The sequence below is a fragment of the Larus michahellis genome, chromosome 1 (assembly GCF_964199755.1).
Source record: "Larus michahellis chromosome 1, bLarMic1.1, whole genome shotgun sequence".
NCBI lineage: Eukaryota > Metazoa > Chordata > Aves > Charadriiformes > Laridae > Larus > Larus michahellis.
In genome coordinates this window covers 37,671,211-37,687,231 of record NC_133896.1, presented here as the reverse complement: position 1 = coordinate 37,687,231, position 16,021 = coordinate 37,671,211, and the positions used below count along the sequence as shown (strand labels likewise).

Sequence of the window (16,021 nt, the reverse complement as noted above, 5' to 3'; positions counted from 1 at the left end):
AACTTATGCAGAAATGGGGTAGTGAACAATAATGGCAATCTTAGAGAGTCCTGAATCTAACATAGGCTGGATTACTACAGTTTGCATCTTGTGACTGATTGATTTTCTCTCTTAGAAGGTGTAATCTTCGACTGGAGTTTCCCCTGCATGGGGGAACACCTGGGGAAAAGGTCTCTTTTCCATGTCATTCTCTTATATGTAATAAATGCATGAGGACAGACTACACTCTTCTCACAGACAGGAACTTTAGGGGATGCCTCTTTTTTCTGCTCTACTGCTAACTACTTGCAATAAGATTAAATATGCTTTGAAACCTATACTTATCTGTCCAAAACTGGTAGAAAACAACCAATGAGTTCACAGGCATTGTAACTGCATAGATGTTGTTTCCATAGGAAACCAAGCAAAAAAAAAAAAATAAAACAAGGCTCTCAAGTAAAATCAACAATGGTGTGGCCTCAGCTGGAATGCTGCCAACAGCACTTGCCAGTGTGTCTCTGACTGGAGTATTGCAAAGGTAGCAGGTAACCAGAGAAAGGGAAAAAAGAATGACCAAGAACATGGAAGAGATCTGATATAAAGAGAAAGCAAGACTGTGCACTGTAGGGAAGGGACATGCGACTCGAGTCATGATAAAATTTAGAGCACTGAGTTGCGGAGAGCAGAAGGATAAGGGATGTTTGGTTTCCCTAGTCTGCAAAACAAGGGAACGAATGCTCATGTAAAAGAAGGCAATTCAAAACTGGGAGATTTCCATTCACCCTCAGAACGGCCAGTTAGACTCTGGAATTCATTGTGTCTGAGAACAGGCTAAAACCAGTGACCAAAACAGCTTAGCAGCCTCCTGGCATCCTCCAGCGCTTCCCAAAAGTGAGACTTCTTGGTGGCCCGGTCCCTGCTGCGGCCGGTGTCCTGGCGCTCCACCTAGTGCTGCCCGGCTGCTGGAGATGCTCGGCTCAAGTCCTGGGACAGAGCATCCCCTGGGCCAGCATTGTCCCCGTGAAAGCAGGGTGAAGAGCTGCCCTTTGTCTCACCCCAGAAATCCACTCTGGTAAACAGAATGGCACAATTAAACGGGATTTTTGCTTCTTCTGCAGAAGAACTGGTGTGGGACACCAGATCCTGGAACGCCTTCCTAAGCTAAGGCTGCTGTTTCTAGGCAATGTTCCATCCTCTCTCAAACAGCCCAGGGCAAAATGCCTTGGTGAGGCGGTGATGTCCTCCTCATTCAATAAAATGTATCACAGAAGATTCATAAATGCAAAATATGCAAGAAAACAAACAAACAAAAGTCTACTTTGTTTAAAATCACTTTGGTCTGATAGTTTTGACATCAGTGTTCACATCTCAGTCAAACACAAAACCAGTTTCAGTAATGGAACCTGCAATGTGAAGCAAAACTGAAAGTCATGTCACCAGGAGAAAGCTGGGAACTGATGCCTTCAGGCTAATGGCATGATCAGTTTTGGGACTAATTGATGAAATAGCTAGTGTACACTGTTTCTTTTTAAAATGAAATCATTAAAGTCTAAATTTACTACAGTCCATTCAAATAATGACAATTAAAATAAAAAATTAATTGAAGCAGTGTGATTTGCTACTGCAGTTTAAAAAATGGTTGGATCTACTTTTTTAAAAGATGAGAAATGTCACACAAGTTTTAAAGCCCACTCCCACCCCCAGCCAGCATTTAAAACATTGCAAAGTCAATGATTCAAAAACTTTTAAAACTCCCAGAATGAAGAGTGTGCATGTAACACATGATCATGCATCAGAAGAGGGTAGCTAATAATACAGTTGCAAAAAACAAATAATGTCTAGTTGATACTTAATTTTCTCCAAATTCTTCATCACCTGGTCTTGATCTTCTCTGCTCTACTGTCCTCTTTAAAGACAGAACTATACATTTTTGCATCACCTCTGAGATAACCTACCTGGATTATGGAATTCTGCAGACAAGACTGAAGATCTGATGTCAGGCACTCAGAAATGAAGAACACAAGTTGGTGACCACCTCGTAAAATGAATGAAGTAGCTTGCCTATTGCCACATAGGAATGTGACAGAAACAAGGACAAGGACATCTCTCTCCAACTTCTTTAGTGATGTGATCTTTTTTCACTTCTGCAAACTCCTGTCTCTCTTGCTATATACTTTTCAACTTCAGCAACAAATGAGGCAACGGATCTAAAAATAATTGTCTTCTTCAGTACCCAGCCTGGTTCAAAGCCAGATTAATTCCATGATCTCCAAAGGATGAGCCGGGAATATTGTAAGAAAAGAAACAGAACAGATAATGAACTGTATATATATAAGCAATATAAAATAGGAGACCTCTCCTGCCTCTAGAGCACGTGACGTTATGACCTTCAGAATGTTGCTTTAACATAGTTTCTAATACTACAATATAGACTATGTTCTAAAATAAATAATTGAAGTGTTATGTTCAGAAGAATTGAAGGTGGAGTCTTTATTTCCCATTTGAAATTTCAGAAACTTCACCATATTCTAATTCCAGCAAAAATGATTTTTCTAATAAGAATAGTTCAGGGATTTTTTTTTCCTGTCAGCTCTTTTTCCTTGTTTAAATTGTGAAGATGTTAATTATTATCTACCAATCTTCACCACAAAGAAACAAATAAGTGAAATATATATTTACTATTTCTTTACACCCGAGAGGAAGAAGCATGTGTAACCTTCAGGATTAAAATTATCACCTCAGGACATATTTATTCCCATTGCTGTTATTACTTATGCCTTTTCTCCATCTTCTTGTATTACTAATGATCAAAGGGCACCATATTATTGATATTATTGATGATCAAAGGGCACCAGGCACTGACTTCCATATCCCTCCCTAGATATATCATCATTCAAACCATCCATCCATCCATTCATTCGTTCCAAGGCTGTCATCAGGGGGATGCTGTCAGTTGCAATGAATGTCAGAGCAGGCCACAAATCCACTCTAGAAGCATTCCTCTGAAAGCGAGTGAATCTTGAAGCCACATTCAAAATGTAGATCTGTTTTCATGTACGGTTTCCATTTCATTCAACAAAGAACCACAAAATGTTTGCTTTTCCAAGTATATTTCAATTCACTCTCCCTAGTGCTCTCATCTCAGTTAAAAATTGACTATTATTCAAGGAAATATGTAGGAGAAGGATACATTTAAATAAGAGACCGAGGAGAAATATAACAAGGTTTTACCTAGATCTTCATGTTGAGTGCAAGCAGGCAGTACGAACACAAGCTTTGCAAACCCTGTCCTCAATGAACCTCATTGTTGTACAGTACTACAGGAGAGAGAAACCTGGGAGAACAGACGCTGCGGTGCAACAGGCCAGTCTCAGCACAAACATGGGGCTCACCTAAGCCTTGGTAGATGTCGCTGGAGAAGAGACACAGGGTGTGCAAACATATACGGATGCGTATATGGGCACGGGTAGTCTGTAGATACAAATACGTATCCACTGGACAGTATTTCAGTCGCTACTTACTACTTATTTCTGCAGATCGCCACTGCATTTCTTACTCAGGAGTGTTTACCATCACAGTTTCAGAAATGATGTTCCAGGGTTATTACTTGGCTATTAAATTCCCTTCCTTTGCTAGATCTTAAGATAGCTCCTTTAAGTGATAAATAACATTGCAAATCATCGTATTAGAATATACATAATTCTTACCTATATTAAGGTCCCATTTTAACCTCTTCCTAAAAGCTTTATAATTCTGATGTTATTTTTCCCCACTACATTTCTCTTTAGTCACAAAATTAAAATTTCCTGTATATTTTGAAGCGAAGAAAAATTAATCGTATTTAATTCTGAAAATCAAAATACTTTTCTGCTTTCTAAAATCGAACCCCTGGGCAGTAAATTTCCGAAATAATTAATATCTGTTCAGTTACAGCTATCCCAAGTCTCCCCATGACATAACTTTATTTGGCGTGGGACCTGCTTTGAGCACCTATTGAAGGCTGATCTCTCTACCTGCTTAGCCGATTACTCAGGAAGGTCCGCGACAGACAGAGCAGTGAGCGGCATCCCCCCCCCGCCCCATCCCCTTCCCCCCCCGCCGGGGCTTGCAGGGGGCGGCTGCGGCCGGCAGAGGGCGCCCTCGCACCGGCAGTCTCACGGCGTCCCCGGGCCCCTCCGCCCGCGGCCGGGTGGCCGCTTTGCCGGGCAGTCGCCTTCTCTGGGAGCCGCTTCCCCGGGGAGCCCCATTTCCGGGGAGCCCCTTTCCCGGGGGAGTCGCTTTCCCGGGACAGCCGTTTTCCCGGGACAGCCGTTTTCCCGGGAAGCCGCCTTCCCGGAGCGGGCAGGAGGAGGTGAAAGCAGCGGCTGAGGGCTCTCAGCAGGCGGGAAGCATCAATCCGAGAGCAGCCTCCCCCGCGGTTATCCTTGGAACTGGGTGTAGTCAGTTAGGGGTACGCACAGGTGAGTGTGTATGGCTTTTTACACAAAACAAATAACAATAACTAATAAAAATAGTAAATAATCACCCTTATCTAATAAGCATCTAGAAGTGGGCGCGTTTCTGTTAGAGTACATACGCTGACTCCAGGTTTCAGAGCCTAAGCTTTTCCGGCTGTGCAAGTTACCTGGGATCCAACTGAGGATTTAGGAAACTGTGTCCCAGACAACGTCTGCCCGCAAATGTGTGCCTTGGGTAAACTTGTGTGAGTCGCTGCCTCCCCGTGTCCCAGCTTCCCATTGTAAAATGCAGTGAAGCTGGGAGGAAAAGTGTTGGGAAGTGTTGGGAGGTGAGCAGGTGCCTTACATGTACTTGTATATAGGAAATGGACATGTGTCATTTTAATGTTCTGCTTCATAATTACAGCTTATTTATGAATGTATACATATAAACATACATACACACAATATGTAGGCGTGCGTGTTTCTCTCTGGTACGCGTGCATGCTGCTCTGGGAAATTTGTCAATAAAATCCTGAGGAGGCAGGACAGCAGAAATGAGGGACAGATGCCTGCTCCAGGACAGGAACAGCAATATGGGATTAGTGAAGCCATCCAGCGATGGCGGCAGAAGGTTCCTCAGAAGGAGATGGAGGAAAACTCATAGTACGGCATGTCATCAGGAGGGCAAAGTTATTTCATGTGTTGAACCTTACACTTTTTGCTTAAAAAGAATCACTGTTACCACTTTGACTACGCTCTTCACACATGAAAATGAAAAATAATGACGCAGCTCAGCACCTTTCCCAGGTGTGTGAGCTGACATGGCAAACTCTGCTCCGATAGATCAGTCTGGAAAAGCAAGACCAACTTCATGCTGTTTTCCATGACCTGAAGAATTCAGTTTTAGGCAGTTAATCCAGAGGCGACTTTTGCAGTCACACTAACAGGATGGTTTGGAGCACAGCAGCATCCAAGGAAACATTCAGAGGCAGAGAGTACCCTCCTGCTCCTTCCAGAACATTACACATAGAAACTTGGGTGTTTTACTCAGACTTTTCCTATCCTGCTTAGTTTTAGATGTTTTTTTAAAAGTTTGCCTTTTTTCTTATGAAAGAAACCAGCAAAATGAGAAACTATTTTTTCCTTTAAAAGGCATGATTCTGTTTAAATAGCTTTTTGAATAGAAAATTCTTTCGGCTTTACTAAGTTTCTATATTGAGTCAGTTCTAATTTCTGTCTAAATGGCAACACTTCAGTGTTTTTTCAGAGTCTCTCCACTGTTTCCTGAGACCTTCGGGCAAATGCAAGGTGAAAGGCCTTGTCCCATTGACTGCACAGTTCGCTGGGGGAAGTGGGAAGAGCCATCCCTGCTACACCGTTGGGCTGGTGGCTAGCTCTGCGGCCCGGCTGGCCACCAGGACCCCCTGCACCCAAGTGCCATTTTGGTGATGGTCCCCTCGCCCAAACACCACGTGTACCAGGCGGCCGTCTCCTACGAACTTTGTTTCCGTGTCCAGTTCTGGGCTCCCCAGTTCAAGGGGGACAGGGAACTGCTGGAGAGGGTGCAGCAGAGAGCTACCAAGATGATCGGGGACTGGAACACCTCTCTTAAGAAGAAACACTGAGGAATTTGGGTCTCTTCAGTCTGGAAAAAAGACGACTGAGGGGGGACCTTAGCAACACTTATAAATACTTAAAGGGTGGGTGTCAGGAGGATGGGGCCAGGATCTTTTCAGTGGTGCCTGGGGACAGGACAAGAGGTAACGGGCACAAACTTGAGCATAGGAAGTTCCACCTAAACATGAGGAGGAACTTCTTTACTTTGAGGGTGGCAGAGCACTGGCACAGGCTGCCCAGAGAGGTGGTGGAGTCTCCAACTCTGGAGACATTCAAAACCCGCCTGGACGCGTTCCTGTGCAACCTGCTCTAGGTGACCCTGCTCTGGCAGGGGGGTTGGACTAGATGATCTCCAGAGGTCCCTGCCAACCCTATGGTTCTATGATTCTTCCCGCATGTCTGCAGTGATGCTTTTGCGGCTTGTGGCGGTCGCCGGGTTGCGGATGCGGGGTGGCCACCGGGCGAGGGGCAGGGACACGCGGCACCTCGTGCAGGGGCCATGGCGACCCTCTTCCCGTGACAGAGGAGCTGTGTGTGTCGCCCAGCGTGACCCGCTTCTCGGCCGTACCCCCGCTGGGGCGGGCGGCCACCCGGAGCCCGGGGGAGCGGGGGGCCGTCTACGGACCCCACCGCCGCCCCCCGCAGCGGGGGCAGGAGCGCGCCCGGAGGCGTTCCCCACCCCCGAGCTCCTCGCATGCCCTGCGCGGCCCGCCCCGCCCCGCGCCCCCCTCCCGCCGCCCCCGCCGCCGCCGGGGCCGCCCCGCGGCAGAGGGCGGGAGCGGCCGGAGCGGCGGCGGTAGCGGGAGGAGGTGCGGACGGAGGTGCGGACGGAGGTGCGGTGCGGTGCGGTGCGGGGAGCATGGCCCCGTCGGGGCGGCTGTGCGCTGCGCTGCTCTGCGGCGCCCTCAGCCTCTGCAGCCTGCGGGCCGCCCCCCGGCAGCCCGACACCCTCTACATGTGGATCGACGCCCAGCAAGCCCGGGTCCTCATCGGTAAGCGGGGGTCGCTCCCCCCGGGCCGGCTGCCGCGGCGGCGGGTGGGCGTCCGGAGCGGATCCCGGCGGGGCTGCCGCCCAGCTCTCTCCCCCCACCACACACCCCCCCCTTTGCCTTTCGCAGGCTTCGAGGAGGATATTCTGATCGTGTCCGAGGGGAAGATGGCCCCGTTCACCCACGACTTCAGGAAAGCCCAGCAGAGGATGCCCGCCATCCCCGTCAGCATCCACGCCATGAACTTCACCTGGCAGGCGACGGGACGGGTAGGTGCGGAGACGGGGTGGGGGACCGCTCTTTAAACCCAGGCAGGTGGTTTGGTTTTGGAATAGCTGAGGGAACCCTCTCCGGGGCGTGCCGGGTGTGGGGCGCTGTGTGGGGCGCCTGCCATCGTGCCCCTCGCCCCCCGGGCGGCAGGGAGCAGCCAGAAGCGCGGACGGATCGCTGGGGAAGTGTGTTGGAAGGTGGGATTGTTGAGTGCGTGGGAGAGACGGGTGTCTCAGGCACTGGTGGGGCATGAGCAGACAGCCAGAGTTAACGAGGGAGACACCAGTTGCCTTTACTTTTAATAAAATTTTACCTGACAGTAGTTGGATGCAGTTTTCCCTCAACTTTCTTTAGCTTACGGACATATACTACAGGTTATTCATCGATCTCTATTTACTATATGTGCATGCTTAGCACATAGTTCTGGTAAACAACAATTCTCTTCTGTAGGCTTAATTTTACCAAGTTGAATTGCCAAACCCCGTAAATCTGCAGTGTATTGATTCCCTTGGATTCTTTTGTCGAAAAGATAAGAATGCGTGACATATTTTCATGAAGAAACATATGCACGATTTGACACACTGACAACATATGTTGGATTTGCATAAAGCTGAAACACGTTAGCATACGTTATCATGGGTACCAAAAAAAATCACTGTAACATAAAAATGACAGATAAAATGAATTCATTTTTGCAATGCTGAACATTGACTTTGTACAATAAAGAGCTTGGTGAAGATGAAACAATATTTACCTTCAAACAGTCAAGTGAAAATTGGTTGTATAATTCAGCTAATTGCAGCTTCACAAATTCAGTTGCGGTTTTGGTCGTTTTAAAATACACTTTATAACTACAGGACTCATTTGGCTTTGAGGTGTTGTTCTGAGGCCCTTGTAATTTTTGCTGTCCTCATAAAGCCTTTAACTTTAGGAAACACTTTACCTCCTCTTTTAGAGAGGGAGGGGAACGTGGAGAGACTAAAGTTACTCACAAAGGCTAAGTGACTTGCTCAAGGTCTTTGGCGTTCCAGTCCAGCTTCACAGAGAAAACAACTTTGTACGTCAAGACTTGGCATTTAAATACCTAGAAATAATTAGTATGTTTTGGGGTTATATTTCCTGCTCCATTTCTCTGCCAGCTTCGGTTGCTGTCCTCTTTTTGGAAATGAGGATGAGATGTCAGGCTGAACTCTATCCCTCTTCTCTTGTCCTTCTTTCTTGTGCTGGCTTCTCCCTCCTTTGCTGCCTGCAGGTAGCTCATTAGGGAAAGATGATTGTAGCACTGATTTCAGTGAGAAGAGTCACAGGCTTAAAGACAGCATAGGCGAGTGTTCCCCTTGATGCAACTTGCAGGACAAAATCCCTTCTGAGCAGGGGCAAAGGTGTTTAACCCATTATTCCTCCTCCTTTTTGCTGAATTCCCGTTAGATAAAACCTAATTAGTATGTGAAATACCTGAATGGCTAAAGTAACATCATTGCATACTGTGTTCCAAGGACAGCAAGTGTTAACTTTCAGATATTTATGGGTCAAACAAGTGTTAAAACTGAGAGACCCTGCATTTGGAGGTTATAATCCCATCTATCTACTCCTTACAAGTTCACCTGTGTGTACAGTCAACATAAACATTGGCACTCCAGTCTAGTGGCTGTGGATATTTAAGTACTTATGCAGGTCTGCAGATGAAGAGTGGGATTTCAAACAGCAGCCTAAGCTAAAGCAGAAGTTTCAACCCTCTGGTGTTTTAGGAGTTTGTGGGAAAAATGGACATGTTTAACAACCTAGCCAAAATGTCTACTTTTTCGTGGCACAAACAGTCCTGTTGGTTTTTTGCATCTCCCAGAGGTGTTTGAGTAAAGCGGTCTGTTATCCACAGTTCTTGTTATCCTCTGTGGAACCAGGGCACTTACTGTCCCTGTACCACCCAGACTTTTTCCGGATGAGAAAGGACTGGAAAAAACATGAGTATTTCTTCTGTAGCCCATAGGGCAACAAGATCATTGGAATACCTTTTTAATGGATTTTAACTGAACAATGCCCACAGTAGTGTTGCAAATAGAGTAGGATAAAAGTTATTTGTGGCAAAAGAACGCAGTTTCTTTGTCACAGAATTTCTGATATTTTATGAGGGGTGGAAATGAGTAAGTTTTAACAGTTTTTTTTCAGTGTTCTGTTTTGGTTTTAAGCATACAGATTCTTAGAAGTTTCCATTGACAAGTCCAGGAAAGTACTAAATACTTCTTGCCTTTAGTCTGGCAGAATACTTTTGTCTGGGAATTTCTTGAGTCAGGGAAGGGGAAAGAGAAGAAGAGGAGGAGGAGGGGAGAAGGAGAAGAAAGGTGAGACAAGAGGAAAGGGGAGAAGAGAGGCAAGAAAGGAAGAGGGAAAGGAAAAGGAAAAAATACTAGCACTCTGTGAAAGAAGAAAGGCATTCAAGATATTGAAGTACTAGACTACTTTCTGTGAAACAACTGTTAACTAGCGTACAGTTGTCTCCTGGTTGGATATAACAGAAATAATTTCCTCTGTGAGTCTTGTATCTTGTGTCCTATAGACCTCTTATCCTTGTATCCCACATGAGATCTGAAGATGTTTCTCTAGGGCTGCAATTTTGAGGGGCTGTGAGTAGTATATGGCACAGCCTTTAGCAGTAGCTAGGCTCCTTTTGGGTCTGTAGATATAAGACTTCTGAGCAGATGGAGGAGATCCTGTCTACGTCATTATGTGGTTGCTAACCCTGATACCAACAAGACGGGAATGAGAGAGCGGCTGGGTGGGCGTCCGGCAGCCAGCCAAGGTCAACCCACCACACCTGGGATCTCCAGCAGGGTAGGGCTAAGTCTCTCCTGCCGTGTTTACACCTGTGGAAAGTGGATATAAATACCCTGTGGGTAGATGCCATCTACCTGCTCCTGGGATAAATAATGATCCAAGTTGTAGGTGAGTAAGTAATCCAGCCCAGGGAGTGGCAGGCTCTGAGGGTTGGCCATAGGCCAAGATTTTTCCACCCTTGTTTCCAGGGAAATATCCATGGCCTGAGTTTCAACAGTTTACTAGTAAGTTGTTAGGGGGCTCTACTGGATTTTGCAGCTTGTGTGGGCATGGGTTTCTTCCTTTAAACCACCTCTAAAGAAGGAATGGGGGGAAAAATATGGAGAAAAGCCTTAACAAGGAAAGACAGACCAGTGCATTCTTCCTTTAAACCACCTCTACAGAAGGAATTGGGGGAGAATTATGGGGAAAAAACCTTAGCAAGGAAAGACAGGCCAGTGCCTAAATTGCTATTCTGACCCTGCTGTGAGAACGCTTTTGCCACAAATCTCCCAGTAACTCACTGGGATGCCTACTGATCAAATGAGTTCAAGAGTATTTGCCTGTTTATTGAAGGTCTCCTAAAAAGAACTACATTAGAAAGCAGGAGGTGTTCACAGGGAGATGGTTTAGTGGTAGACTGGACAGTGCTGGGTTAACGGTTGGACTCGATGATCTTAAAGGTCTTTTCCAACCTAAACGATTCTATGAATACTTATCAGTCCTGCGCTTCTGCGTATGTCCATATTCCAGTTCAAAAACGTCTGTTGAAAGGAACATTTTAAGGACTCACTTATACCTGCATTCTGTCTAAACTGAAGTGGTAAAAGCCCCCTACATTTAGATGTTACCTTTCTAATACAGTGGCCTTTGTGCCCTGGAGACATTTTCTGTGGAAAAGATTTTGTATAGTAAACATACAATTTAAGCCATTTTCACTAGAAAACATTAAGCAAAGAAAAGCATCAGTTGCTTCTAGTCCTTAGCCCATTAGTCCTAATTAATTATTAGGAGAAACCCCAAATTTAATGGTCTGAAGGTGCTGAATACTTGCTTTTTCTGGTGAAGTCCAGAAGAGCGAGGATTTACAGGAAGGCTAGAGTACTGCAGAACAGGATTGTTATGTTTTTATGCACCTTATGTTTTTACCTATGAATTTAAACTTAAGATTACAGATGTTCTCTTTAGAAAAAAAGGTGATCTGGGTAAACTGCTGGTTACAAAGATTGCTCCTTGCTTCGCAAGGTTTAACAAAGCAAAAATCGGTGGCAATATGTAGCATACAATAGGCATCTGTGTAACCACTAGAACTCACTGGCGTGCTTCTTGTTCTTATTCTGTATGGTTTTTTGCAAAAGAAAGAATAATGGCTTTTGGAGGTCTTGTCCTCTGGGGAAGATTGCACTGAAAGACTTCCCAGTGAGAGAGGAATAGAGCCTATTGCGCTCGCTAATCCTGCAGCATGTTCCACTATGTCCACCAGTGGAAGGTACCAAAGATTGCGGTGATAACATCATCTCTACAGCATTTAGGAACTTATGACAGGTATTTAAGCTCCAAATCCACAAACACCAATGCATATGCTTGACTTTCAGTGGGACTTCTGACAGCAATAAAATTAAGTTCACATGTGAGTGAGTATTGGTGGGAGAGAACCATATAAAAAAAAAATAAATGGTTGACCAGTGCAGAGGAAGCAAGTGCTCAGTGACAGAGCAGCAGCCGGGTTGATTTAGTATGGTTTAGTAGACGGGACATGAAAAAAGAAACCAAAAAGCAAGTTGGAATTTTAGTTCTGCAGCAATCTCTGGTTTGATCCACAAAACCAATCAGTCTGGGCCACAACCTGCCCTGGCTGCTTTCTTCCTTTCACATACCGGGGAAGTACCTGGGGTGAGACGAATTGTTGCAGCAGCTTGCTTCCTACTGCCAACTGTCATGCGTGCCCCACAGGTCCGCTCCTGTTGTACGGTTGAATGCGTGCCTATGGTGTGAGACCTGAATGCTCCGTCCTGTGCTGGTGCACGGATGGGATTTGACCCACGTGACTGGAGGATGAATGTGTATATCTCATGGTGCCCGGATATTGCACGTAGATTATGTGCCAAAGATGTATCTAGCCTTGTGCTGCTGGATGCATGCCTTCTTGGGATATGACAGTGGTGATCCTGCCCTATGACAGGAGAAGTGCACGTGTGCACAAGGGGATCAAGTGCTGGGGAAAGGTCTTTGGTTTGGGAGTGCTTCTGGTCACAGGAGCACAAGTGTCAGGAGTCAAGGGGGCATCCCAGAATGTAGTCCCTGGGGCCCTTAAAAGAGGCAGTTGGACCCATCCCTACTGGGAAGGCTGGGTTACTTCTGACCAAAGAGTGATTGATAACCTTGAGTAAAGCAAAAAGATGCCCACCTCTTAAGAAGAGGGGATATGTGTCATCACTGCATTACCTAGCATCATTTCTATATTCTAAAGTGGAGTTTAGGAATGGTATATAATTACAGCTCCTGGAGGCTAATTCTCATGTGACCATCAACACCAAATAGCTGAGTTGATTTCTCTGGAGTTACCATATATTGCTGAGACGTAGCCTGACCATGAAGATAAAATGGAATATCCAGCTATGCTAGGAGAAGTTTTGTTTCCTTGCCCAGAGGAAAGCTACGAGACTACCAATTTTAAGGCATTATTGATGCAATAGGGTGCTCCATTCAAACATCGCTATTTCTCTGATGAACTGAACGAAAACAACCCAGTGAATTTCAAAACATATAATTCTTCAAAGGAAACTTTTGTTCAAAGAAACTGCTGAACTTTTTGTAAATATCTTATTCATACCTAGTGATTACAGTGATGCTTTTCAGTTTAAAAAATGTCTCACATGCATAATTCAATTTTTTTCCCAATAAAAGTATGGCTGTTCTGGAAGTTTGGTCAAGGCAATCGCATAAACTCGCACTCTTGGGATTTACAGTAGTACCTTCACTGCAGTTTCATGTCACCAAACAGAGGAAACACTTTGTTTTCTGACCTCTGTACCAAAATTTCCATGTGGAATGTGAAGATGTTTACATACTGTGAGCATGATTTTTAGACAGGGGGTTCTCATATCCAGAGCACAGCTCCAAACCTTTAATATTTAGGTTCTGCTCAGCTGTGGTATTTTGCGTCTCAGTGTTGTAGACATGCCACCAGGGATCAAAGTAATGCTGTAGAGATCCCACTTTCTTAGTAAAGCAGGCATGTGCCAGCCATCTGTTGTATCTGCTGATAGAAAACAGCAGTAAAGTTTCTCAAAGTTCTGCCAAGAAGAAAAGGGGGGGATTTATTGCTCAGCAGAGATGAGTTACAAGGCACCTTGTAGTGTAAGCTACATCTGGTTTCCATAGTAATTTACATGGAATATGTGTAAACTACACAATTATTCTTTTTACACAGCAGTGTAAAGCTGCGTTAAAGAAAGCATTCTTCAAGATTTTCATTGTTTATCCTTTCTATAAATATGCTAATACATTTTTAACAAAAAAAAGCTTAAGTAATAAAATATTTTCACTGCTTTTACAGTAGTAGCTGCATTGTACAACATAACTGTTGAAAAGCACTGTAACTAACAGGACACCTCAAGCTTCTTGACTGTATTTTGTGAAAATGTACAGATTTCTCTCCTCATGTTTTTCTGAAATACAACATGCAGGCTGTGTTGCTTTCCTCTTCTTTGTGGAAGTGAAAATGTTCTCTGTCAACATCACCTCTTTTTTACAGGCAGTTTCCCAAGTATGTTCTTAGTGGTCTGAAGTTAATGCCATTACAAGTAATGCCATGGGGTAAAAAGTAAGAACTAACCATAACAAGAACTAACTAGAAGAATTTTTAATGTATGTAACTTCTTCTGTTGGCATCATGCTTTCCAAAGAGGTTTTGTTGGGTAGCTAGAAGTATGAATGACTTGCTTCTGGCCAAGTGAATTATGTACATATAAAACAAATGTAAGAAACCACACTTTTCCTAGGGCATGCACATGTGTAAGGAATACGGTGTGACCCAGAGCTTTCAAAACAGTGATCTGTAGTAGGTACTTGCATCACGTAGAACAGAATTTTAAGTATTGTATACCTTAGCTCAGAGCAATGAGTTCTTAATTAGTATTTTTAGGGCTTTCAAGAAAATGCATCTCAACCTTTTTTGTTTCACCTTCCTGTGGCTTGCCAGGGTTTTTTGTTCTTTCCCTTTCCCTTTCCCCTTTCCCTTTCCCTTTCTCCTTTTCCTTTTCCTTTTCCTTTTCCTTTTCCTTTTCCTTTTCCTTTTCCTTTTCCTTTTCCTTTTCCTTTTCCTTTTCCTTTTCCTTTTCCTTTTCCTTTTCCTTTTCCTTTTCCTTTTCCTTTTCCTTTTCCTTTTCCTTTTCCTTTTCCTTTTCCTTTTTTTTGTACAAGTTCCACCTTTTGAAAGATGCTACCTCACTTCTACTGGTCTCTTTTATTCTGCTATTCATCTGTGTTAGATTTTTTTGTTTTGCTGGGCTTTTTTTGTTTGCTTTGTAGCTGTTTATTTGTGGCCAAACTCTTCACTACATCAGACTGTAGCCCAGACATGGTGGAAAGTGCGGTCACCCGAAATGCACAGCAAAGAACAGACAGTTGCATTGCAATACTTAGTCTTTCCATAACAAAAGACACAGTGTTCTTTGCCGTGAATTATACGTATAAAATGTAGTAGATGTGCTGCAGGTGTATGTTTCAGTAAAGGCAGAAGATAGCTTTATTGGTATTTTCTGTTAAGTAAATGGCTTTTTTTCTTAAATTGTAAATGGAAGCAACACAGAATCAATCACATTTTGGATAGGTTGTTGAATGCACGGTCAACTTTGCATTGTTTCCCTTCTGTTTGGTTTGTGGAAACTGACATTCTGAAATCTTAGCTGTAATAAACTGTGATTGTAATAAAATATATCTAATAATGTATGTAATAATGTAATGAAAGACTGGCTCTTCTTATACAAAATAAAGTTGAGAACCACATACAAAAAGCACCTGGCGTATCTGTGACACTTTGAGCTGAGCTAATTGTATAAAGTAACAGTAGTCCCGCTCAATGAGTATGCGTGCGCTGAGATTAGATGTGTTTTCCCCTTGGGTAGCACTCTAGCAGATGATGTGTGTGAGCTGACAGTCCTACAGGGCCTCTGCCTGCACCACTGGTTCTCCCAATCCCTAATGAGACCTGTAGAAGAACCTGCAGAAGATTTGTCTTTTCCCTTACACTTACTTCATAGAAGAAAGAGCTAAATAAGGGAAAATAGACATCTCCTCAAACTTCTGTGAGGCATGTTCCCATCCTTTCATGTCCTGGACTTGCTCCAGTCAGTGAGTTCACTTCCCTGGACTCACTCCAGTATGTCCATGTCTCTCTTGCACTGGAAAGCCCAGGACTGGACCCAGCACTCCAGGTGTGTCTCACCAGGGCTGAGCAGAGGAGAAGGATCACCTCCCTCCACCTGCTGGCAGGGCTCTGCCTGATGCAGCTCAGGAGGCTGTTGGTCGTCTTTGCCACAAGGGCACATTGCTGGCTCGTGGTCAACTTGGTGTCCACCAGGACCCCCAGGGACTTTTCTGCCAAGCTGTTTTGCAGTGGCTTGGCCCCCAAAATATACCGCTGCGTGGGGTTGTTCCTCACCAGGTGCAGGATTTTGCACCTCCCCTTGTTGAACTTCATGAAGTTCCTGTCAGCCCGTTCCTCCAGTCTGTTGCGGTCCCTCTGGATGGCAGCACGACCTTCTGGTGTATCAGCCACTCCTCCCAGTCTTGTATCATCTGCAAACTTGCTAAGGGTGCACTCTGTCACAATGTCCAGGTCATTAATGAAGATGTTAAACAGTATGAGACCTAATATCAACCCCTGAGGTACACCACTAGTGACTGGCCTTC

The 16,021-nt window shown here is 44.6% G+C and overlaps 1 protein-coding gene across 1 annotated transcript in view; it reads left to right on the top strand.

Annotated features, from left to right (window-relative positions):
• Positions 1-6,825: 6,825 nt before the first annotated feature.
• WIF1 (WNT inhibitory factor 1) overlaps positions 6,826-16,021 on the top strand; it is a 47,637-nt gene continuing 38,441 nt past the window's right edge. Inside the window, exons 1-2 of the mRNA XM_074572640.1 lie at positions 6,826-7,027; positions 7,154-7,293. Of these exons, the coding sequence (XP_074428741.1) occupies positions 6,895-7,027; positions 7,154-7,293 (273 nt within the window). The 5' untranslated portion in view covers positions 6,826-6,894. The remainder of the gene's footprint in view (positions 7,028-7,153; positions 7,294-16,021) is intronic.